We start from the raw sequence: 22,677 nt of genomic DNA on the forward strand, positions 1-22,677 counted from the left end.
ACATATACATTCTACTATATACTTTCATACATAGTCTTAACCTCATACATATATCTTTCATACACGTTCACATGGCATACACTTACCACTTAAGGTAAATGTATTAAATAATCACATTGAGCATGCACACATCCCCGAAAAAATAACAAGAAAATGGGGCTAGAAACTCACATATGTCATGTTTCTTTCTAAGTTTATGGTCACACCTCTTCTTGGCTGGGCACGACTAAATGTGTAGCATTAACAAGCGTCATTTAACTACTCCTAATTATATCATATTTCTAGTTTAGTGAAACCTCTAGCTAACGGGGTCCGGGGGCAGCGGGGTTCTAGGGGCCGCAGCCCCTAGCATGGTCCAAGGGGAAGAGCCCCTGGATGGTGTCAACATATCGTATTTATTAATTCTTTACTAAAAGACCTCATCAGAAAACTACAGTTCAAACCCCCGTATATGTTTCTAGAGTATAAGTGCCAACATATCCACCGTATAAGTATCAACGTATCCACCGTATATGTTTCAACATAACCACCGCATATGTATCAGCATATCCACCATATAAGTAGTCACATATCCGTCGTATATGTATCGATATATATCTGTCGTATATGTATCAGTTACCTGTCGTATATGTATACGCATTTCCACCGTATATGTAGGTACATATGCGTTGTATAAGCATATACTTATATGCCGTATATACTTATACGCCCTTCACTTATGCGCCTGGCACATATGTGCAGGTCAGCCCCTCTTTAACGCGTTTTTAGGGGTTTTCAGCGATTCTGGCGCCGTCAGCCGCTGTTAACCACCATAGTTGGCCGGGTTTTGATTGTTTATGGTCCAGGTAGCTTTGGCTGATCCAGATCCAAGCTAAGGTGACCCTTAAGCTCGTTTTTGATGGATTAAACACCCGATAAAAGCTAGATCTAGATCCAACGGCTCATTCGACACTCCGGGGCTGCGGTGTCGGGTTCCATAATGTTGGGTCAGCTGTGATAGTTAATTTCTTACATTCGGTTGGTCTTGGATCATTGATTAGAATGGTGTAGAGATTGTTTGGCTTAAGTTCGTGTTTTTGATGGTGTAGGCTAACGTATAGAATGATGGAGATGAAAGGGTTTAGAGTTGTAAGGGGTATTTATACTCCTTAAGCCCATGGACCTTGAGCCCGTTATCCCATCAAGTCCATGATTTATTCTAAGCCATTTCTATAAAGCCTACCGTTCTCTTTTGTTATCTGGTTTATTAATTATTTATTTCGAATAAATAATCCCTACAGCATAAATAATATTTTATTATTATTTATTTACCAAACTTAATTCTTCCAATGTAAATAATATCTTCATAATATTTTTAAAATTTTTAGATGTTACACATTAAGTTATGATATCCCAAAGATAACAAATTTGAGCTCATTGCCTATACAGATTCTGACTATGGAGGATGCAAGATCAACTTTAAATCAACAACATCAGGTTGTCAATTCTTTTGATATCCGGTATCATTTTATTTGTGACTATTTTGAAAAGAAATTGATCACATTAGAAAAGATTCATAACGATCAGACCTTTTTACCAAAGCGTTTGATAAAACATGTTTAAAATATTTTCTTCGTATAAATGGTCTAAAGCAATTTTCATATATTCAAGCTATTGGTTGATCATTTTCTTTATGTTTGTATAGTTCTTCATTTTATTTTCTTCATTGTTTATCAATTTACGGGGATAAAATTTAGAAAAGTACAAAAAGAATGTAATTATTGTTAAAATTTAAATACATATAAATTCATATATATATATATATATATATATATATATACATATATATATATATATATATAAATTATTTTTTGAGAAATTTGATCCGACCTTATGGGAAATGATGGTACATTGACTTATCGTATTTAGCACACAGACAAATTAGACTGAAAAGCCATAGGCCCAAGTGTATGTGTATGATAAGTTTGCCAAATCATATAAGTGTTGATGTGATATAACCCTAAATGTTTTGCCAAATCTAGTGGTGCAACATCTTGATGCATAGTAAATATCCATTTTGAAGTACCAGAATGATTAAAGATTGTTGTGTGTATATGTGTTTGTTTATTAAAGAAATCAATCTTATTTTCTTATTTCATTGTGCAAGGAATTTAAAAAAAATTCTTTATTTTTGCTTAAGTCTGGATCCTCTTTACGTGTAGAAATACATCGATATAAGACCTAAGTATTCTGATTTATTTTCTTTGGTATTTCATGTAAAGCCATAGATCTTCTCTCCATATACTAAAAAGAATTAATATGAGAAAGTCATGTATCCACCAGAGGATTAGGTCCTTTATAACTTCAAATTATTTTATCTATTTTAATTGTTAAAATGGAACTTTATCTGCGTGTAGAGATACGGATCTTAAAAGAATATTTTAACATTCTGCTTTATTTTCTATTTATTATTTATGTATGGACACAGTCAATTAGTTTACGTGATAAATTAAATACATATTAAATACATGATATCTAATAGAAATTGTGGTTGATAGTTAAGGGCCACATGTGATTTATGCCTAATTGAATCCTAACTGCATATCATAAAGCTACTAAAAGGTTATGTTTGAGTTTAAATTGGACAATTATATATGCAGTTATCTTTTGATTATGTGTATATTAAGTTGAAATGAAAGTTTAGCTTAGGACGTTACTAGTCAATATGATTCCATGTTGCGATCTTTCTCACCAAAACTACAAATTAGATTTACTACTTACGTTTATTTTCTTGAGAGTTGTGAAAATTCAAAAAGATTTTAGGTGTGTTTTTAATAAAATTGCTATGAAAAATCGAAAAGATTTTATTTCAACTTTATTTTCGATCACCGAGTTGTGCGATTATAGTGATTTAAACTAAGTGGTAATTGATCTTTATCAAAATTTCACCCAATCATTTGAAAATTTTCATGTTTTGCAAAGACATGTTGCAATTCCCTTGATATTAGTCATTCTCTTGGTTATGAAGACCATACGCTTAACATTAAGCGTATGATGATCCATTTGCTTAACGTTTAAGCAAACGGCTAACCATTCGTCTGATTATGCTAACAGAATGGGGCTATTCGCTGAGAATAACCCATTCGCTTGTATTTTGGAAAGTCATTCGTTCTATACTAGCGAATGGTTTTCCTTTCGCTGCTTTTCGTCAGCGTATGGAGACCATTCTCCTACCATAATAAGCGAAGTGGGATCTATAAAAGGAAGAAATCAACGAATGATCATTCATACATTCATTCTACAAAACCTTCAAAACCCTTTCTCTACCTACCATTTTTTCGAAATTTTTCCTAAAACATTCTGAGTGTGATTATCATCATTTGTTCATCATCGTTTAGGTATTCGACTAAACATTTATCATCAGAACAGATTGTAAATGATTCATTTTGAACATTAAGCACTACAACCATAAACATACTTAAGGTGACTAATTAACCATTCAAATGTGTGTTAAAATCAATTTAGGGGGTTAAAAAGATCATCGATATCTTATCAATTGTTTCAAACCCGAATCACAATATTGTTGCTCTCTTGGGCTATAATTACTCAGTTCACAATCAGTTTGATGGGATCATTTCATTCCTGAGACGTTCAAGGATTTATCGTGCTATTTCAACAAATTTTCAAGCTTATTACTGTATTATTCGTCCTCTTTGGAACACAACAAAATATGATGAAGAAACACCAAGCATCAAGGCAACTATTCAAGGAAACTATATTGTGATAACAGCCCAGACAATCTAAGAATGCCTAGTATTCAAAGATACTGATGTTGATGTCTACTATTTTGATGGGGATTTGATCAATGGGTTATTTGAAAGAATCTACTACAAGGGGAAACTCAATGAATCTCAATACAATAAAGCTTTCTTGAGTGTTCAATACAAGTATCTTATTCATGTTCTTGGAGGGAGAAGAGTTGGTTTCGACAAATGCATGAACATTTTACAATCAACAGTGGCGGCTCTAATTCTTAAAAAACCATTCGACTTCTCAGAGATGATTTTCTTTCACATAACGGGGAACTGCATAAGCAAGAAGGAAAACTTTTATTATGTACTCGGGATTCTTATAGATTATTATTAATCGCATGTTTCCTAAATTTTTTAAAAGATCCAACTACATTGAATGATGTAATTATGAAGCATCCAATGTCAATAGACACAGTGAAAAGAATGTTGATATATCGTGGCCAATCTGATAATGAGAGGCCAAAATTCAAGAGATTGATTGGTCACCTTTGTAATCCTAATTACTTGGCGCCTCCAGATGATTAATGGCATAATGATGATTTAAACTATGATGTTGATGAAACTGGTGGTGATAATGATGATGATGATGATAACAATGATGATGGAAATGAATGTGGTTCTAATGTGAAGCAGGAAAGTAGTAGAAATAAGGGAAACGGTGTGATGACTAAGGAACCTGCCAAGGCTGGGTCTAAGAAGAGACGTAAAAGTGTTATTATTTTTGAGAACCCAAATCCTTCTAAGCCCAATGTTCTTCCTGTAGTTCCCAAAAAAGAGATGAAGGCTCACAACAAGTGTAACAACTTCTGAGCAAGCCAATCTTGTTCTTACTTTGGTTGAGACAACATCAGTTAATCCTCGTTTCTCTTCTATTCTTCACATGTCTCTGCAACATGTTTCCTCAAGATTTCTACTACAGCAACAACTATTTAAGAGATGATTATGTCTGAGGCTACAGTAGTGACTGCTACAACCAGTTCACCAATTGAAACAATTGTTATTGCTAGTGAGTCAAGTCCTTCACTGAATTTGTCTTATTCTTCATCTGAAACTATGATGTTGGAGAATATCGGGTTGAAAAACAACAAGTCATAAGGTTTGAAAGACCTGAAGGACCATTTTAGCCAGCTCTTGTGAATTTTGCTTCTTTATCAGTTCAAAAACAAATGTTATGTCTGTTGAATGTTATGCATCACATGCCACGCAGATGAATGTTGCTCATCAACGTATGGATGAAATGAAGCAAGAAGAAATTAGGATGGTCAAAGGTTTGAAGTATATGTACAAAGAGAACACTGAACTTAAAAAAAGTTACTTCTTAGGGGGAGAAGATAGTTAAACAAGGTGAGTTAATTCCCCAACTTCAATGACGAGAAGACGAACTGAGAAAATTGAAGAATAAAGATGATGATGACAGTGATCTTTGATAAGCAATGATTTTCTTCTAAAGCTAGTACATCTAATCAGGATGAGTTAAACGGCCAAGAGATTATTATTCCACAAGAATATGCAGAACCCCTTCCAGTTAAAACTTTGATAGTCAAAACTATTATGTTTGTTGATGAAGGTGGTGTAATTCAGAAGCAAGTGAATGTGGATGAGATTGAAGAAAGTGAGTTTGTTAGTCACTACTTGACTAATGAAAAAATTGCAATATCTTTTGAGATTAATGAGAAGGACGTGGAGAATATGGTGAAATAGAAGGATATTGAGGTAGAAGATTGTTTTTATGAGTTAGAAAATGTGAAGATTCCTTCGAATGGAACTTACTATGATGAAGTAGAAATAAAAGATGTGACGACCTAGGAATATCCAAAGATGTACACAAACAATGACAATGGTGAAGGAATACTTTTCTTTACTAATGATATTGTTAAAAATGCTAAAGAGAATATAGAAAAAGAGAATCTTGATGAAGCTGAAAAGGACTTTGTGCCATTTGTTGAGAAGACATATGGCTCCTTTGACAGCTTATTTGATTATGATTGAAAGAATTTTAACAAATATCTTGACAATGTGAGAAAAGTTTAAGAGAAATACTATGTGCAAGCCAAAGCCAAGTTGTTTGAGAACCAGAATTCCAAGTACCTGAATGTGAAGATTGCTAAAGGTGATATAATGTCTTGGATGTATGAACCAGAGCTCAAAGTCTGTATTGTGATGTGGGAAAAGGGAATTCAGTATTATAGAAAGTTCACTGAAAATCTGGCAACACCCTGATTGGATGTGAGGACTTTGGCCTACCACACTTCATAAACCGAAAGGATGTTCAATTATTGAGATGGTTTCATGGTCATCTAGTGTACAAAGCAGATCATGGATATAAATTTTTCCAACTACATAAACCTATCAGAAACACCAACTTCAAAGAAACAGATCCTCGTACAGGATTTTTGAAGATTATTCTTAAACTCAAACCATCTCTAGTTACAAAGAAAGTTCCCTTGAAGATCATGCCTCAATATTTTTTACATGGAGTTCAATAGGTGGTATTATGATGAAAATACTGGTGAAGAAGGGATTGTGATGGGTACATGTGTGGATGTAAAATTCATTCGTGTGATCAATCTGATGTGGCTTATTAGCCTGTCACAAAATATATCCAAATTCACTGATGTAGATGTCGTGCTCTAATCAAAAACAAGTATTAATGAAACTTAAATACATATAACTATTATGGGTAATAAAGGTCGTCTCCACAGGAAATTAGTGGAAAGTGCACGTTTGAGTCATGACTTAAAATTAATTATTAGGCAGACAGTCAAAGTCAAGCAGTTTTAAAAGATGTTTTGAGAACACCCGATTACTTTTAATATTTATAAAAAATTATGATAAAATATGATTCACTTCAGGTTCAGGTAATGTGATAACAAACTAATCACGGATTCAATTAAATTTATTGTGCAGTAATTACTAGACCTAGTAGTTTGATTGTGATGACAAGCGATACCCTAGCCGAATTGTTGACACAAATGAACCCGGTCTACCCAATTACGAGTTTTATGTATGAAAATCAAGTGTAAGCATTGACTAACGATTAATGGTTCGATGACACAAGAGCTAACCCTAAATGTTAATGAACGCAACTAGATAAGTGATGCACGATTTGATAACCAAAAACATAAACTATTTAAACAATCAATTGGTAAAGTAAAACAAGATCAAATAACAAAATCTATCAAGTTCATAATCATTAAAACATAGAGAATCCAATTAAAGTAAGTTTACACAAAACCCTAGCCTAAAGTGATCACAAAGGTTTAGGCTTGCCTCATGAAGATAGCAGCTTCAAATATTGATTCGGTTGAAGAAAACATAATTAGAGAGGTGATTGGGATAATTAGAGAGGTCCAGAATCAGTCTTAGAAACCCCAAAAACGGCTAGGAAAAGGTCCCTCTCCAAACCCTAAAACATATAGCTTTTATTGTAAAATTTTTGGAATTTTTCGCATCAGGCTGTCACTTGTGTATGATACGCCAAGTCTGCCGTACGGTACGCTAACTCTGACAAAAGCCATACTCCAAACTTTCTGCCATACGCTGATTTTTGTGTATGGTACGCCAACTTTGATTTGACCAAATTTCATGTGTCTCCCTTGTATTTCACTCACGTTCCTTCGGCTCCATCAAAAAGCTTCCAAAACACATATATAAGCTCCCAAATAGTTCCTTTAAGCTCCAAGCAACAACATCAAAAAACCAATCAAATTAACGGTGTTCGATACATATAAATAAGTAAAACACACAATATTAAACACTATAAACACGTTCTTTTACCCACACATCGCATCCCCACACTTATCCTTTTTTCGTCCCGAAAAAGATTTAAAATGAAATCAGAACTAGAAACTGTCTTTACAAAACACTTACGTTATTTTATTTATTAACAGATAACACAAAAACCGCGATTGTCAGTATTGTTATCCACTTAAACCCAACCGCCGACAAATCAGACCCCTAATTATGCTTAGATTTTAAGTTTAAGTTAACATCTAATCTAGGGGTACCACACCTAGAATCGTAAATCCACCTAATTTGTTTTAGATATGTAAAGCAAAGATGAAATCAAAAAGATTTTTCTACCACTATAACCCTAAAACTTGTAAATGTTAAAACCTAACTCACATATGGATAGATGGATAAATATTTTGAGCATTTGCATGTAATTATATATTAAATCTCACCCATGGATATTCACACCGTTGTTTCTAGCCCAGTGAGAAGCATATAAGATGTTGGCTTTTTATTCCTTAACGTTCATTGATCCTCACCCAGAGGCTTATCCGCCAAGCTGCCAACTCGAGGGAAAACACATAGGTTGTTGGATCTTAATCACAATTTTATTCTTTCGATCCTCATCCATAGATGTCATCTCCAAGTCACTATCCCAGAGGGAGACGCATTAAATTATTGGATCTTTCTCAATTATTTAGCTTTTAATGCTCATTTTGATGAATTAATGGGGCGCCACACTTGTGTGCCGATTAAGTGATATCAGATCCTAAAATTTGCAAGGATTTAACCTTTAGTGGTGCTTATTTATTAACTTAGACATTTAAGTTTCTTCACTTTACTAAGAGGGAAACCGCAAGACTTAATGGTTTTAATTTAATACATTTTCAGAAATCTTTCATTATCGGCTGGGACTACAAACACATCCCATGTTAAGTGTGCTTCCGTCTTTTATTATCTCATATATATACTAGTTTTGAAAAACAATTCCTAATTTTTCTATCATTTTCCATTGTTTTGCAAAAAATTTAAAAATTCGGGACATTTTTAACGTTTTTCACTTTCTCAAAAACTCTTTCCTCAATACTTTCCTGCATCCCCATACTTAAACATTACATTGTCCCTAATGTATATTTTCATTTAACAATCAAGTGGGGTACACACAACTTAAACTATTTCAAAAAAAAGCAAAGCAAAGGAAATAAGCACATGCACCTAATTCAAATATCTTATCTCAAACGGGTCCAGTTGATGACTACTTTTGCAACCTTGACACGCACTTCTTGAATTATAATATGACAATATATACTTCACCGAATCTTGAAAAAACCACCACGAGCTTCCCACACTTAGGGCTTACTATGACCACAAAACACAAACAAAATGTAACACGCAAAAAGAAAATCAGAAATAAAGAAAACAAAACAAAACAAATGGTCGGGTTTCCTCCTGGTCAGCGCTAAGTTTTTTGTTAATGTATTCAGCCGGACCATTGCCACCATTTGCGGTTATGGTGGTCTAATGGAGTGCTTACTTCCTCCACCTCATTCTTCTTACTTCTCAAACACAATGGTAGCTCTAATGCTTCCCATCTTGGCCCAAAACATGCCAACCTCCTCTGTTCATTCTCGAATCATGGTGGCTTCTTTACCTTCTCTTTCTTTGGTGGTTTCTTCCTATTTGTTCCATCCTTATCCTCTTGACCACCACTTCAATCACTGTCTTAGTATCATTTGTTGAACTAACAAGCCACCCGCTTTAAATTTCTACCGCATTCAACTCATCCTTCTCTTTTTCATGCTTAGACCTGTCAAAAACAATACTATTCTCCTTTTTGGTGTCATCCTCACTTACATGAGAAAGACACCCATTAGTAGCACATGACCTAGAATATTTATTTTCAAAAGAATAATCATATGAATTTGAAAATATATTTAATAATAACTTACGATTACCAAGGTTCATACACATTGTTCCGTCTATGCAGTTAATATGAGCATTTGAAGTAGCCAAAAACAGTCTCCCCAATATCATACGGGGTTCTTCTTTCTTCTCAGCCGGTGCGTAATCAAGTACCAAGAAATCCTCAGGGTAGTAAAAATCACCAACTTTTACCGCAACACCAACCAGCTTCCCCGAGGTCGTCTTCGAGTGAAATCAACTAAAACCAATGTGGTGTCAACTTCTTGTAAAGGCCCAAAATCAAATCGTTCATACACACTCCCCGATAGAACACTCATACTCACACCATAATCAACAAGTGCCTTGGTGGTCTTGAACTCACCAATCTGAATAGGGATGAGTGGTGTCCCAGTTTCATATTCTTCAACCGTCTCATTCTCCACACTATCTTTGATTATGATGGCACTTACATGTGCATTTTTTAAGTTTGACAAACTACTACTTTGATGGCTCGGATTCTTAAAAGTGTCACTCGGTAGTTTGGAAGGATTTCTCTTTAGGTTTGTCATTTCTTCTGCCAATTGATTCACCTGTTATCCTTTGCGGCCTTTGCCTTCTCTTGATGCTCCATTCTTCGACTGAGGTCTGTCAACAACATCATCTGACTTTTTAACATTGTTAATACTTCTGAATCTTGAGCTGAATTTTGACCATGCACTGCTTCCTGACTTTGACCTTGCCGATAACTGCTTTGATAACCATTATTGTAACCCCCAGAATCTCTCTGATTGTACCCACTTTGACTCTTTCGTGAACTGTTCCGATACTGTTTTTGGTTTGACTGATAACCTGTCTTCTGAGACTGCCTTGAAAATTCTGGTTCTGCTGTGTATTTGGGTTTCCATAACTAAAGTTTGGATGATTCATGATGTACATAAAAATATACATCTTTTCGGCATCAAATAATCTCTAAAAACTGCAATTTCTATCAAATAACATAGCATAAAAGGCTACTTATCATAATAAAATGTAATTTCAGGTGAAACCAAGCCCCAAACGAAGAAACAAGCAAAAAGACGAAGAAAAACAGAAGAAAACACAAGAAAAACAAAGAAACACACCCCCATGCCTCTGAACACCAGAAAAGACAAAAATTTACAAGAAAAGACAAAATCTGGAAACAAAAGCACGGGGTCGTGCCTCTCAACCACGGGGCCATGGATATCTTCCAGAAAAGATAAAATGAATTTAGCACATGTCACTATAAAACACGGGGGCGTGCCCAAGTAAGCACGGGATCGTGCTTCTCGCTCCAGATTGCCTATAAATAGTAGCTCATGTTGCACTCATTTGATGTGCCTTGAAAAGAATTCTATCTGGTTTTCTCCTATAAAAACACACACTAACACTCACATAAAAGATTTAGTGAAGAGTTTGAAGGCTTGGAGGTCATCACCATCAACCATCATCATCAACCATCATCACCATCATTAAGAAGGAAGATTCATCTACATTTGGTTAGATTTTTCCAAGTTTAATCATGTATTTGTTATCATCATTCATCTTAATGTTTATCATCATGCTCATTTTGAGCTAAACTCCTTTACTATCTAAAATCTATGAAGAAGCTTTGTTTTATTTGATAATTATATAAAACATGTGGTGTAGTCTAGTAAAGTACATGGTTATATTACAATTATCTTTTGATGATAAATGTTTCACCATCTTAAATCACTAATTCAAAGTTGGTGGTTGTCAATTCTATTGGCAATTGTTCATGATCGGTTCATGTTCTTGAAAGATAGAAATACTTTGATACATTATCGAAACATGGATCCTTATATTGTACTTAGAAATGATGAGATATAAGTTATGATGTATTTCTCTAAGTCTTGGTAATCCGAAAATGGCTTTGCTTAGGATATCATGCTAGTTAAAGAAATCATATGTTAATGAAATGTGTAATTATAACCTACATAAATCAACAAAGGGGAGGTTGTGTGAGTTAACTACAACCACCCGAAGTTGTTAGAATTGGTATATGAGAAATCGAAGTCAATCATAATCTTTCTACTTTACGAAACCACTTGCCAACTTAAATTGACATCATTGAGGTGGCATGACATTTGGAAAGGGTGGACATTAGAATGCGCACGTTACCTCCTTAGTGCCAAAGATTCTCACTTAAGGCTTAAGGAGTTATCTATCATATATTGCTACGGCAAGTTTACCACATTTATGAATATTAATTATCAATGCTAAAATGGAGTGGATTCTTGATCTTAGATGTTAACCTTCGCATAATTGAACAACTCGTTTAGATTCTCTTGTCTTGGTCAACTATATATTATATATAAGTATTTATATTTTATAAAAAGTTCAAAAATTAACCCCAAAATTATTAAAACCTCTGATTAAAGTAAAACAACGATTTATCATTAGAAACATTTGTGTCCACGGATCGATACTTGGTTCTTACCAATACTATTCTACATATACGATAGGTACGCTTGCCTATTTTGTGTGTGTTTAGTCTTTGTAGAAATCACTTTTATAAATTTAAAACACGGTCTTGTGCAAAAGCATCCCATCTATCATATTTAACCGCCACGCACGCACGCATCAATTCATGAGGCCCGGATGATAAGTATTTGAACTCATATTACTGTATTTTCTTTCACCCTGCACATAATTGACCTACTCTTCCTCAGTTTCTTCATCTTGTGCAACCCCACCACTCGCAACCTCATGACCTAAGTCACCACAACCTTCACATACCGGATATGTTTATCCCGATTTCCCCGCTCCTTGGACACCTGCATCCAACAACCTGTCTACCTTCTTTTCCAACCTATCCATTCTGTCATCTAAACCATGACTTTCAACTGCCTTCGCTTCCGCTCTTTTGGCCATCCTGTTTGACTGTGCTTGTCTCTTTGAATTATTTTCATGTCTTCTAGATGCCCCCAATCCACATTTTCATCATTTGCAAGAAAGGATCCATTAGGTGTGGCTTGGAGATCTCGAACATCATCATTTGAGAGACTGTCATGGAATGCCTTTATCAATTCCATAAGGCTATTCCATGATGCGGACAAGTCCTCAAAAATCGCTTAAATCTTTGAAAGGTCTCAAAAAAGGTTTCACATGTGATCTGTTGAAAAATTTGAATGGTGTTTCGAACCTTTGTGGTTCTCTGTGGCGTATAATATTCATCTAAAACTTGTTGTGCCAAATCTTCCCAAGTATAGATACTAGCTAACGACAGGGATAAGAACCATGTTTCGCTGCATCTTTCAAACTAAACTGAAAAACTATGATCTTCACTTCTTCTGAGGTAAAACCTTGACTTGAGATAAGGTCACATATCGAGTTAAAATCATTCTAAGTGTAGGTATGGTTCTTAAGTAGCATTTCCATTAAACGCAGGTAACCCCATTAAACTACTCTACCTCACTGAAAATGTTCTTCCGTTTCAAACTGGAATAATGATCGGTAAAGGGTTCGTTCCACTTGTAGTATGAAGTGACTTTGAACTCCTCTGACTGGTGATGGGACATGTGCTCTCGGTACTCCGTCATCAAAATCATAATAAGGCGCATTTTGTTCACGGTTATGCTTGAGTCTCGGTGCTCGGTCTGTCTGATTTTCTGGATGATTCTCTCAAATTTCCTGGTCATGACGGATATCTTGTTGCTAATACTGACCCCATGTTCATCTCTAAATTCTTCCTCATCCTCATAATAAAACCCCAAATCATCCCCCATATGCCATTGTCCACCCGTACACGAGCCTGGTTAATCTCGGGTCTTTCCTCTCTAAAATCATCTTGTCTTTTGACGGGTTACTAGGGCGATCTGATTGACAATTTGTCATCAATATTAAACTGTCTCCTGTGGTTACGGTTGACTCCTCCTCGGTCAAACTGGTTTTGGTTTCTGTTATGGTTAACATTTTAGTTTCGGTTTTGTGGTAGGTTGTTTTGAGGTGTGGGTTGTTCTTGGTTATTTGGTTGGTCTTGGTTATATGGTGGGTAATCATTCGGTCTTTTCTGTTTCGAGTATTCATGGTTTTTGTTTTTTGTGTTGTGAATTCTGGTATTCGGTTTAGTTTGGGTTTCTGAGTTGCTCGGTTTCTCTTTGTTGTTTTCTCAATTTCCGGATCAAACCGTGGCGGCTCTTTCTCGCGGGATATCTCGTGTACATTAACTTTTAAAATCACTTGCACAAAAAAAACACTAACACCCCGCGTAAAATCAACGAAAAAATAATAAAAACAAAAAAGTAAAACTAAGCTAAACTAGTACTTTGCGCATTGATTCCCCGGCAACGGCGCCATTTTTATGTAGATGTCGTGCTCTAATAAAAAACAAGTATTTATGAAACTTAAATACCTATGAATAGTATGGGTAAGTAAGGTCATCTTCACAGGGAATCAGTGGAAAGTGCAACTTTGAGTCATGACTTAAAATTAATTATTAGGCACACAGTCGATGTCAATCGGTTTTAAAAGATGTTTTGAGAACACATGATTACTTTTAATATTTGTAAACAATTATGATAAAAGATGATTTACTTCAGGTTCACGTAATGCGATAACAAACTAATCACGGATTCAATTAAATTGATTGTGCAGTAATTACTAGACCTAGTAGTTTGATTGTAATGACAAGTGATACCCTAACCGAATTGTTGACACAAATGAACCCGTTCTACCCAATTACCCGTTTTATGTTGAAGGAAACATGATTAGAGAGGTTATTGGGATGATTAGGCAGATCCAAAAATCAGCCTTAGAAACCCCAAAAACGGCTAGGAAAAGGTCCCTCTTCAAGCCCTAAAACATATGGCTTTTATAGTGAAATTTTTGGAATTTTACGTATCAGGCCGTCACTTGGTGTATGATACGCCAAGTCTGCCGTATGGTACGCTAACTCTGACAAAGCCATACTCCAAACTTTCTGCCATACGCTGATTTTGGCGTATGGTACGCCAACTCTGATTTGACCAAATTCCGTCTGTCTCCCTTGTATTGCACTCACGTTCCTTCGGCTCCATCTAAAAGCTTCCAAAACACATATTTAAGCTCCTGATTAGTTCCTTTAAGCACTAAGCAACTGCAATCATAAAACCAATCAAGGTAACCGTGTTCGATACATATAAATAAGTAAAACACGCAATATTAAACACTATAAACACGTTCTTTTACCCACACATCTGTCACATAGTCGTTACAACGAGTTGACTTTGCAATTCCAGAGGGTTGTTCGTGTTTGTTTTGCCTTTCGAATTTATACTGGGGAATATGGAAGATAAAATGGAAGTGAAAGTACAATTACAAAGCACAAGATAGAGGGAGTTTTTTATGCTTATTTTGATTTGTCTTGTTCTTTGTAAATCATTTATTTTGGTCTAGTTTGGTTAAGGGCATAATTGTACTTTCATATTGACCATTTTCCTAGTTTATAGGTGAATGGACTTAATTTTTAGGTTTATACGTTTTTTTTATGATCGTATAAAACATTTTGGTATGCCATACACTTGAGTTGTAAGCGTATGTGTCCTTTCAATTAGTTAATAGTCCATACGCTGAGTATGTTCAGCATATGAGTATGGATATAGGAGAATGAGGTGTCATTCGCTGCGGAAGGTCATGGACCTAATGCCTTTATAAAATGTACTGTATGTTTTGAATGATAACTTATACTTGATTATTGAAACAATTTGTCTCGTTACTCTGTCAAATTGATTCCATAATACACACACTTTCAAACAATTAAACCTAATCAAGTGCAATTAACTATATCATAAGACTATATCCGTAATAAGCTGACTGTTCGAGAGAAGAAAGGTACACCTAGAATTCGATGGGGAAATTTGAAAGACAAAAATCTCCTACTGTTTAAGGATAAACTCATACTGCAAACACGGGCTCGACTAAAAGGGGACTCAACTCATATATGGGAAGTTATGGGGACAAAGATCATTCAAGTAGAAAAGGAGACTCTCGGGGTCACAACAAGAAAGGCATGTGGGCATAAGGAGTCTTGGTGGTGGAATGAGGTCATACAAGGCAAGCTACGGGACAAACAAGGATGTTTTAGGGAGCTTATGAGGTGCACCAATGAGGAGGAGCGAGTGGAATTGAGGGAGACCTACAAAACGGCCATGACAGAGGCGAAGAAGGCAGTGGCGGAAGCAAAGAACGCGGCCTATAAATGGATGTATGACGTTTAGAAACAAAAGAGGGGGAACATGCTATGTTTAAGATTACCAAAGCCAGGGAGCGTAGAAGGCAAGATCTAGGGCCTATGAAGTTCATAAAGGATACATGTGTGCATGTACTGGTCAAGGAGCAGGACATCAAGCTAAGATGGCAAACCTACTTTCACAATCTTTTTAACAATGGGAAAGCTTACCAAGAAGAATATGACAACACAACCTTCCAACGGCAACAACCGAATAACTGCTACTGCCGACGAATAATACCCGAAGAGGTGCAAACTGCACTTAGGAGGATGGGAAGTGCTAAGGCGGTTGGCCCAGACAGCATACCCATCGAGGTGTGGAAATGTCTGAGAGAGGAAGGAGTCATGTGGTTAACTACTGTGTACAATATTATCCATAGATCTGGTAAGATGCCAGACCAGTGGAGGAGCAACGTTGTAGTTCCTATCTATAAGAATAAAGGAGACGCCCAATGTTGTGGTAACTACCGAGGAATCAAACTACTAAGCCATACTATGAAGATATGGTGAACCAATTTGGCTTCATGCCGAGACGTTCCACCACAGAGGCAATACACCTTATAAGATGATTGATGGACAAGTATAGGGAGAAGAAGCGTGACCTGCATATGGTGTTTATTGACCTAGAAAAGGCCTACGACAGTGTGCCATGACGGGTGCTTTGGGAGTGCTTAGAGGGTAGAGGAGTCCCGAGGAAATATATAGAGATAACTATGGATATGTATACCAGGATTGCAACAAGTGTTCGTGTGCCAGTGGGGGATACTTATTTCTTCCTCGTAGAGGTAGTCTTCACCAGGGGTCAGCGTTGAGTCCGTTTCTTTTTGCATTAGTCTTGGATGAGTTGTCAAAGTCGATTCATGGGACGCTCTTGTGGTGCATGATGTTCGCAGACGATATTGTGTTACCTGCTGACAAAAAACAAGATCTAAACATGAGGCTAGAGGAGCGGCGAACAACCTTAGAGACAAAAGGTTTAAGGATTAGTCTCTCTATGACGGAGTACCTCCACAGTGATTTTGGTGAGGTAAATGTCAATGTGGACGCACAAATCACCATTGAAGGGCAGGTGCTTCTGCATGTAACGAAGTTTAAGTATCTAGGATCATTTGTTTAGAGTGATGGGAATAAGACAGTGATGTGACCCATCGAGTTCAGGTAGGATGGTGTAGATGGAAAGCAGCCACGGGTATATTGTGCGACAAGAGTTTCCCAACTAAACTAAAGGGAAAATTTTTTAGGATCACAGTTAGACCTGCAATGCTATATCGAACGGATTGCTGGGCCATCAAGAAGGCACAAGTGCATAAGATAGAGGTAGCAAAAATGAGAATGCTACGTTGGATGTGTGGGCACACAAGGTTAGACCGAATAAGAAACGTTGTGTTTCGGGAGAGATTTGGGGTAGCGAACATATCAGACAAGATAAGAGAGTGGAGATTGAGATGTTTTGGACATGTGAAGAGAAGACAGACAATGAATCCTGTTAGATCCATTGAAAACATTATTGTAGAAGGGAGGAGGGGTAGAGGACGTCCTAAATTGACTTGGGATGAGAGGATTAGGCATAATTTGATAGACCTAAACCTCTCCGATGACATGGTTGATGATAGGAATTCTTGCATAAGTAGAATTAAAGGTAAGTATTTTTATGGATAAATGATTACCTTAGGGGCTTCTATTTCTCTTATTTTGGTCACACACCATAATGATATCTTCTATTCATATATTATCATTATTATTATTATTATTATTATTATTATTATTATTATTATTATTATTATTTAACATTCTATTATTAATTATATTTATCGTAGAAATTTGATTCCATTTATATTGCCTCATACATATGTATTTTAGAGCTGAGGGTGTCTTCGGAAGCCACCTCTCTATCCCTTTGGATAGAGGTACGGTGTGCCTACATTCCACCCTCCCCCAGACCCTACTTATAGCTTGTTATTGGTGGGACTTCACTAAGTATGATTGATTGATTGATAATACTAGATCCATAACTATCCAGCATGAATCAATATGTCAGGGTTCCTCACTATGTCATGACTATAAGACAGTTTTAAGTTTTATGTATCATTAATGGAACATGATAGAGACTAACCTACTAATTTAAAAAATATCATTAAAAAAAGGTTTTATCAAGGGGTGTTCAAAGTCGGATTAAAAATCTGCTTTGAAAATTGTGTTAAGACATCTCAAGAATCCAACTCCTCCAATATGTAATACAATCAATCAAATCTTTGAAATTAATCTATAATTAACAAACTAAGAGCAACTAAAATACATTAGATTTGAAACGAGGTGCAGCCGTGTAGGTGTTGACGAACGAATGTCGTGGTTAACAGAGGTGGTGACGGACGATGGTCGTGGCTGGCTGAGGTGGTGACGGACAACGGTCTGGTTGATGGAGGTGGTGACGGAGGGCGATTGTGGTTGATGGAGGTGGTGACGAATGACGTTCGAGGTTGATGGAGGTGGTGATGGATGGCAGTCTTGGATGTTAGAGGTTGTCGTCAGTGTGTCTCTTAGAGGCTGTGGACTGAAAGAGAGAGAGAGCGGGAGATGGGACAGGAGAAATATAAATACTATTTTAGAATTAGGAGTTCTAGTTATATATTAATTAAAAATAAAAATAATAAATTTAATATATCTAAAAAATCCCAAAAACATTATCCGAATTCGAATTTCAGATATTCAAAATTTCAGATAATCCAAATACAGATTCGGATTCGAATTATTTTAAACCCTAGTTACACCCGTACCTAATTTTCACTGTGCTTGAGGGTCAACCAAACCAAGGGGGATAGTTAAGTCGGTGTGGTGGAGAGAGAGAAGGAGAGATATGAAGAGGGGGTTATTAAGATAGACGTATCCTTTCCTTCCTTCCTCTTGTCGGGGCATTCGCCCTCTCCCTCTCTCGTTCCATTTTGTTTGGAATCCGAAGAATTATTCCCTAAGAATCTCTTTTCAATCTCTTATTATTATTATTATTATTATTATTATTATTATTATTATAAATTGCTTGTACCTATCCATCCTTCATTCATTCATCGTCATGGATGCTGCACCAATTGAGATCGATGTTCAACAACACGACCTCATCACCGCCTTCTCAGATCTATCCATCCATCACGACCAGGTAAGTAATCATCCAATTTTCTCTTTCTCTCTTGATTTGTTTATTATTTGTTTGGTGGGTTTTGATTGATTGATTTTAATGGTTCTAGGGTTTGCAGGAAGAGGAGGTGAAGAAGGAATCGGTTTCTTGTTGCGATCCAAAATCATCTGAAACTCATCACCATGGGATTTGTGCCATTTGCTTGAACAAGATCGCTTTGCAGGAAACCGCACTTGTTAAAGGTTGCGAGCACGCTTACTGGTTTGTCTCAACTCATTTCATTTCATTTATAACAAATCATTCATTCATTCATTGTGGGTTTGCGCATTTAGGCTAGCTATTGGATCTCTCTCTATCACCTTATTTATGCTTTACAAGATGTTACACATTAATTCATTCTTTCATTATTCCAAGTCGGATTAAAGTTAAAATGACTTTGTTTTGGTGTGCGTATTTCGACATTATGTTTTCTTATATGTTTGGTACTGTTTAATCAATTTTAATGACTAAAATCAGATTATTGATTTTTCAAAAAAAAAAAAACTGATTCTCACGCGCTATTCTTGCTGAATAGCTATTGACAACTAGGCACATTCACTTCATTATATTTCTCGTTTATTATGCTTTAAATATCATGTATGCCTGTCATTTCATTAACTGGTCACTGTTTGATGCCATTTTGTTATGTACTTAAATTTTCATACCCGTTTTTATGTTTTATTTTTTGTAAATAATAAGTGCATTTGCTATATTCCCTATAGTGTGACTTGCATCCTCCGGTGGGCTGCGTGTAAGAAGGAACCAACTTGTCCACAATGCAAGAATCCATTCGAGTTCCTCAATATTCATCGTTCTCTTGATGGCAGGTACATGTAAAAAACCTTGGTTATCATTTATCAAACGCGCTAGGTGCGCTCAACGCGCAGAGGCCTTGCCTGGGACCTAGGCGCAAGGTGCGAAAAAAGTGAGGGCTTGTGAACAAAAAAGTGCGCTATAATAAAATAAAAAAGGCAAAAACAGATATAACATTTATTATGAATAAATTAGTACCAAAAGTTTTAGAATAGTTACTTCCGAATTTTATCATTTTTTTTTGTTAAACTCTACCTTTAAATTTTATTTTTCAAGTTTAAATCCTAAAAACGATTACTGTGAGGCAAATTAAACTATAAGAAACATCAACATAAGCCATATGCATATTAATCAAGAAATAAAAGAAAGATGATTAAAAAAAACTTCTACTAACCTTGTTCTTTAGTCTTGTGTAATTTGTAGAAACCAAAGAATTATCAATGATTATAGAGGTTGGAGTTACTTAAGTAAATCCAATTTTTTTAAGGAAATTCTTATTAATTAGTCAAGTGATAGATAAAAAAAATCAAACTTCTGGATTTGGCTCCTAAAAAAACTTCTTTATGGAAGTCGGTGAAGTAGCGCCTCGCCCAAAAATAACGCCCAGGCGGTTCATGCAACAGCTTTTAATAACTATGGTAAAAATAACATGAACGTCAAACTCATTAAGCATTTATGGAACAATATTAAGCAACATTCTGTGCATATTTTCACACATTAAAACCTCTTAAATCTACCATTTGTTCTTTACCATGTTTGTATGACATGATTTTAATCACTTTCCAAAAGTTCATTTATACCCCTTACTCCCTCAGTGAGGTAAATATTACATATGTTTCACATTTTGTACATGCATGATTATAATAATATTTGGTATGTTATTAACAGCATACATGACTATATGTTTGAGGAGAGTGTTTGCCTCCTTTTACGAGCATCATGGTTTCACCCATTACCCGTGGAGCCGACGCATGAAGCACCAGATGATCACATACCAGAAGACTCTTACTTTTACCCTTATGGGTATGAAGAAGAAGACGACGATGAAGATCTAGATGAAGTTTATCTGGGCCGTTCATCAAACATTAACATCCGTATCGGCAACCGCAGGTGGGGCAACAACGGGTTCGTGAGGGCGGGAAAGCAAGAAGCAAGACCCGTTCACCACCAACCCGATTCAGAAGCAGGACCGTCCTCTCGTGAGCCCAAAAAGAAACAGGCGGCCGACAAAGCGGCGGTTGGGAGGCGGGCCAAGCGGACACTGAAACGTGAAGCGGCTGACAAAGCGGCTGCTGCAAAACATCAGCAGCATTTGGTTAGGTTGGGGCACAGCTGAATAATAACGGTTCTGGAAGTGAATCTATGTGTACAGTGTTTCTTGAATATTATGAAATAACTGTTTTTTAGTTTAGATAGTAAGTGATAAAACTGGGTCAGACTGTGCAGGAGTTTAACTCCATATGGATCTTACTTTTAAGGTTACTAGGCTTGTTATTATAACTGAAGAAGTTTTAATTGTGTTTCTGTTGTGAAGTTTTTTATTTATGTTGTGAATCTTGGTTTGAAAGCTGAGCAGCATGGTGATGGTTTTAATTCAGATTGCTGTTCAAAGTTGAATAAGAATAAAGGTTTGACTTTTTCAAGTCAAAGATGGTGTGCCAAAGTGCAGAAATTTGTGTTTTTGTTGGGTCCGTGTTTCTTATCTTGTTGTTGGTTGATTTTACTTCTTTTCTGAATTTTAATTAAGAGTTTAATTTGTTAAGTTGATTCTAAAAAAATTACTTTCCTGCGTTTGACTGATACAAAACAATATCCTCATATCCTGATTGTTCAAAACGTAAAACATGGTTTCGCTTCAGGAAGCGCGAAGTGTTTAGGTGGGTTCTGGAAGCGTAAAGCGATATGTAGAGATTGCTCTCGGTCTTTTGACGTATAAATAGACAACTAAGAGTGAAGTTAGGCGTTTGTAAGTTGAAATTCACATGAAATTTGTTAACAACTGTTCCGTCTTTTGTAATGTTAATTTATTTGGACAAACTATGGGGATGACAATGGCAATTGTTTCTGGTTTTTGATGTAAATCCCTTCTATGGTGTCAGTTTTTTGTTAACTGGTGTGGTCATTTATAGGTTAATCTAGTTAGGTGCTTGGGTATGTGTAATGACCAAATATTTAAAACCATATTTCTATGATAATAATAATAATAATAGTAATGGCCATAATAATAATATAAGTTAAACAAGTATATTTTAAGTATATAACAAAAAGAATCATAAAATACAACTACATCTAGTAATATAAAGAAAAATAAGTTACGTAGTAAAAGAAATAATAAACAAACATATAAGATTTTAACTTAAGCTTAGGATAGAAGCAAAAGAAAATAGATGCATCTTGTGGAGGTAGTATCCATGTGAAGAATCAAAAGCGTGGCACTTGTTAGAAATTACCATTCATCCATATCTTGACCTTTGTGAGAAAGAAATCTAATTATAAATACCCTCAAAAACTCTTTAACATGAAAACAATCACACACCCTCATGCAACCTATATTTTTCCGACAAACCGATAGAAACCCAAAACAACAAAATAACAGTTACTTGATTCAACATCTTCACTCCATAACCCACATCCGCCACCTTTGAACCACCACGCGACATCACAACGGAACCGGTATCCGAAAAACTTTCATTTTATGTTGAACTTAAACAAGAGATAACACCACTTTGTTAAAATATTCGGCTACGCTGTCATGCTCAGAAAGCTCCTGTGGAACTCAAAACTTTTCCGGCGATCCATTGAAGAAGAAGGAATAACAGTAAGGATAATTTCATTATCTTATTTGTGATTAAATAAATCACAGCCTAGTTAATTTTGTTAAGCATTTCCACTCTTTTATACCTTTTAATTTATTTTACTCATCAAACAAAATTTTTAAACATATCATCCATTGTGGTTTTGAACTTTTATGAAATAATACATTTTTTTTATTGATTGACATCAGTTTATTTTTATATGTTAAG

At 35.8% G+C, this 22,677-nt stretch overlaps 1 protein-coding gene across 2 annotated transcripts; it reads left to right on the plus strand.

The window, feature by feature from the left end:
• The first annotated feature begins 18,602 nt into the window (after positions 1-18,602).
• Positions 18,603-21,297, plus strand: LOC143617393 (uncharacterized). 2 transcript variants are annotated; one of them, XM_077089968.1, is made up of 4 exons: positions 18,603-18,823; positions 18,921-19,063; positions 19,564-19,668; positions 20,543-21,297. In XM_077089968.1, exons 1-4 carry the CDS (start codon positions 18,740-18,742, stop codon positions 20,988-20,990), a joined length of 780 nt encoding a protein of 259 aa, XP_076946083.1. In that variant the 5' UTR covers positions 18,603-18,739; the 3' UTR covers positions 20,991-21,297. The 2 variants fall into 2 exon arrangements, with proteins under 2 accessions (XP_076946083.1, XP_076946084.1); XM_077089969.1 differs by having other exon boundaries at positions 18,927-19,063.
• The last annotated feature ends 1,380 nt before the right edge of the window (positions 21,298-22,677 follow it).

This window comes from Bidens hawaiensis, unplaced genomic scaffold (assembly GCF_021521415.1).
Source record: "Bidens hawaiensis isolate Kalapana, Puna unplaced genomic scaffold, B.hawaiensis_p1.1 tig00054435_1, whole genome shotgun sequence".
NCBI lineage: Eukaryota > Viridiplantae > Streptophyta > Magnoliopsida > Asterales > Asteraceae > Bidens > Bidens hawaiensis.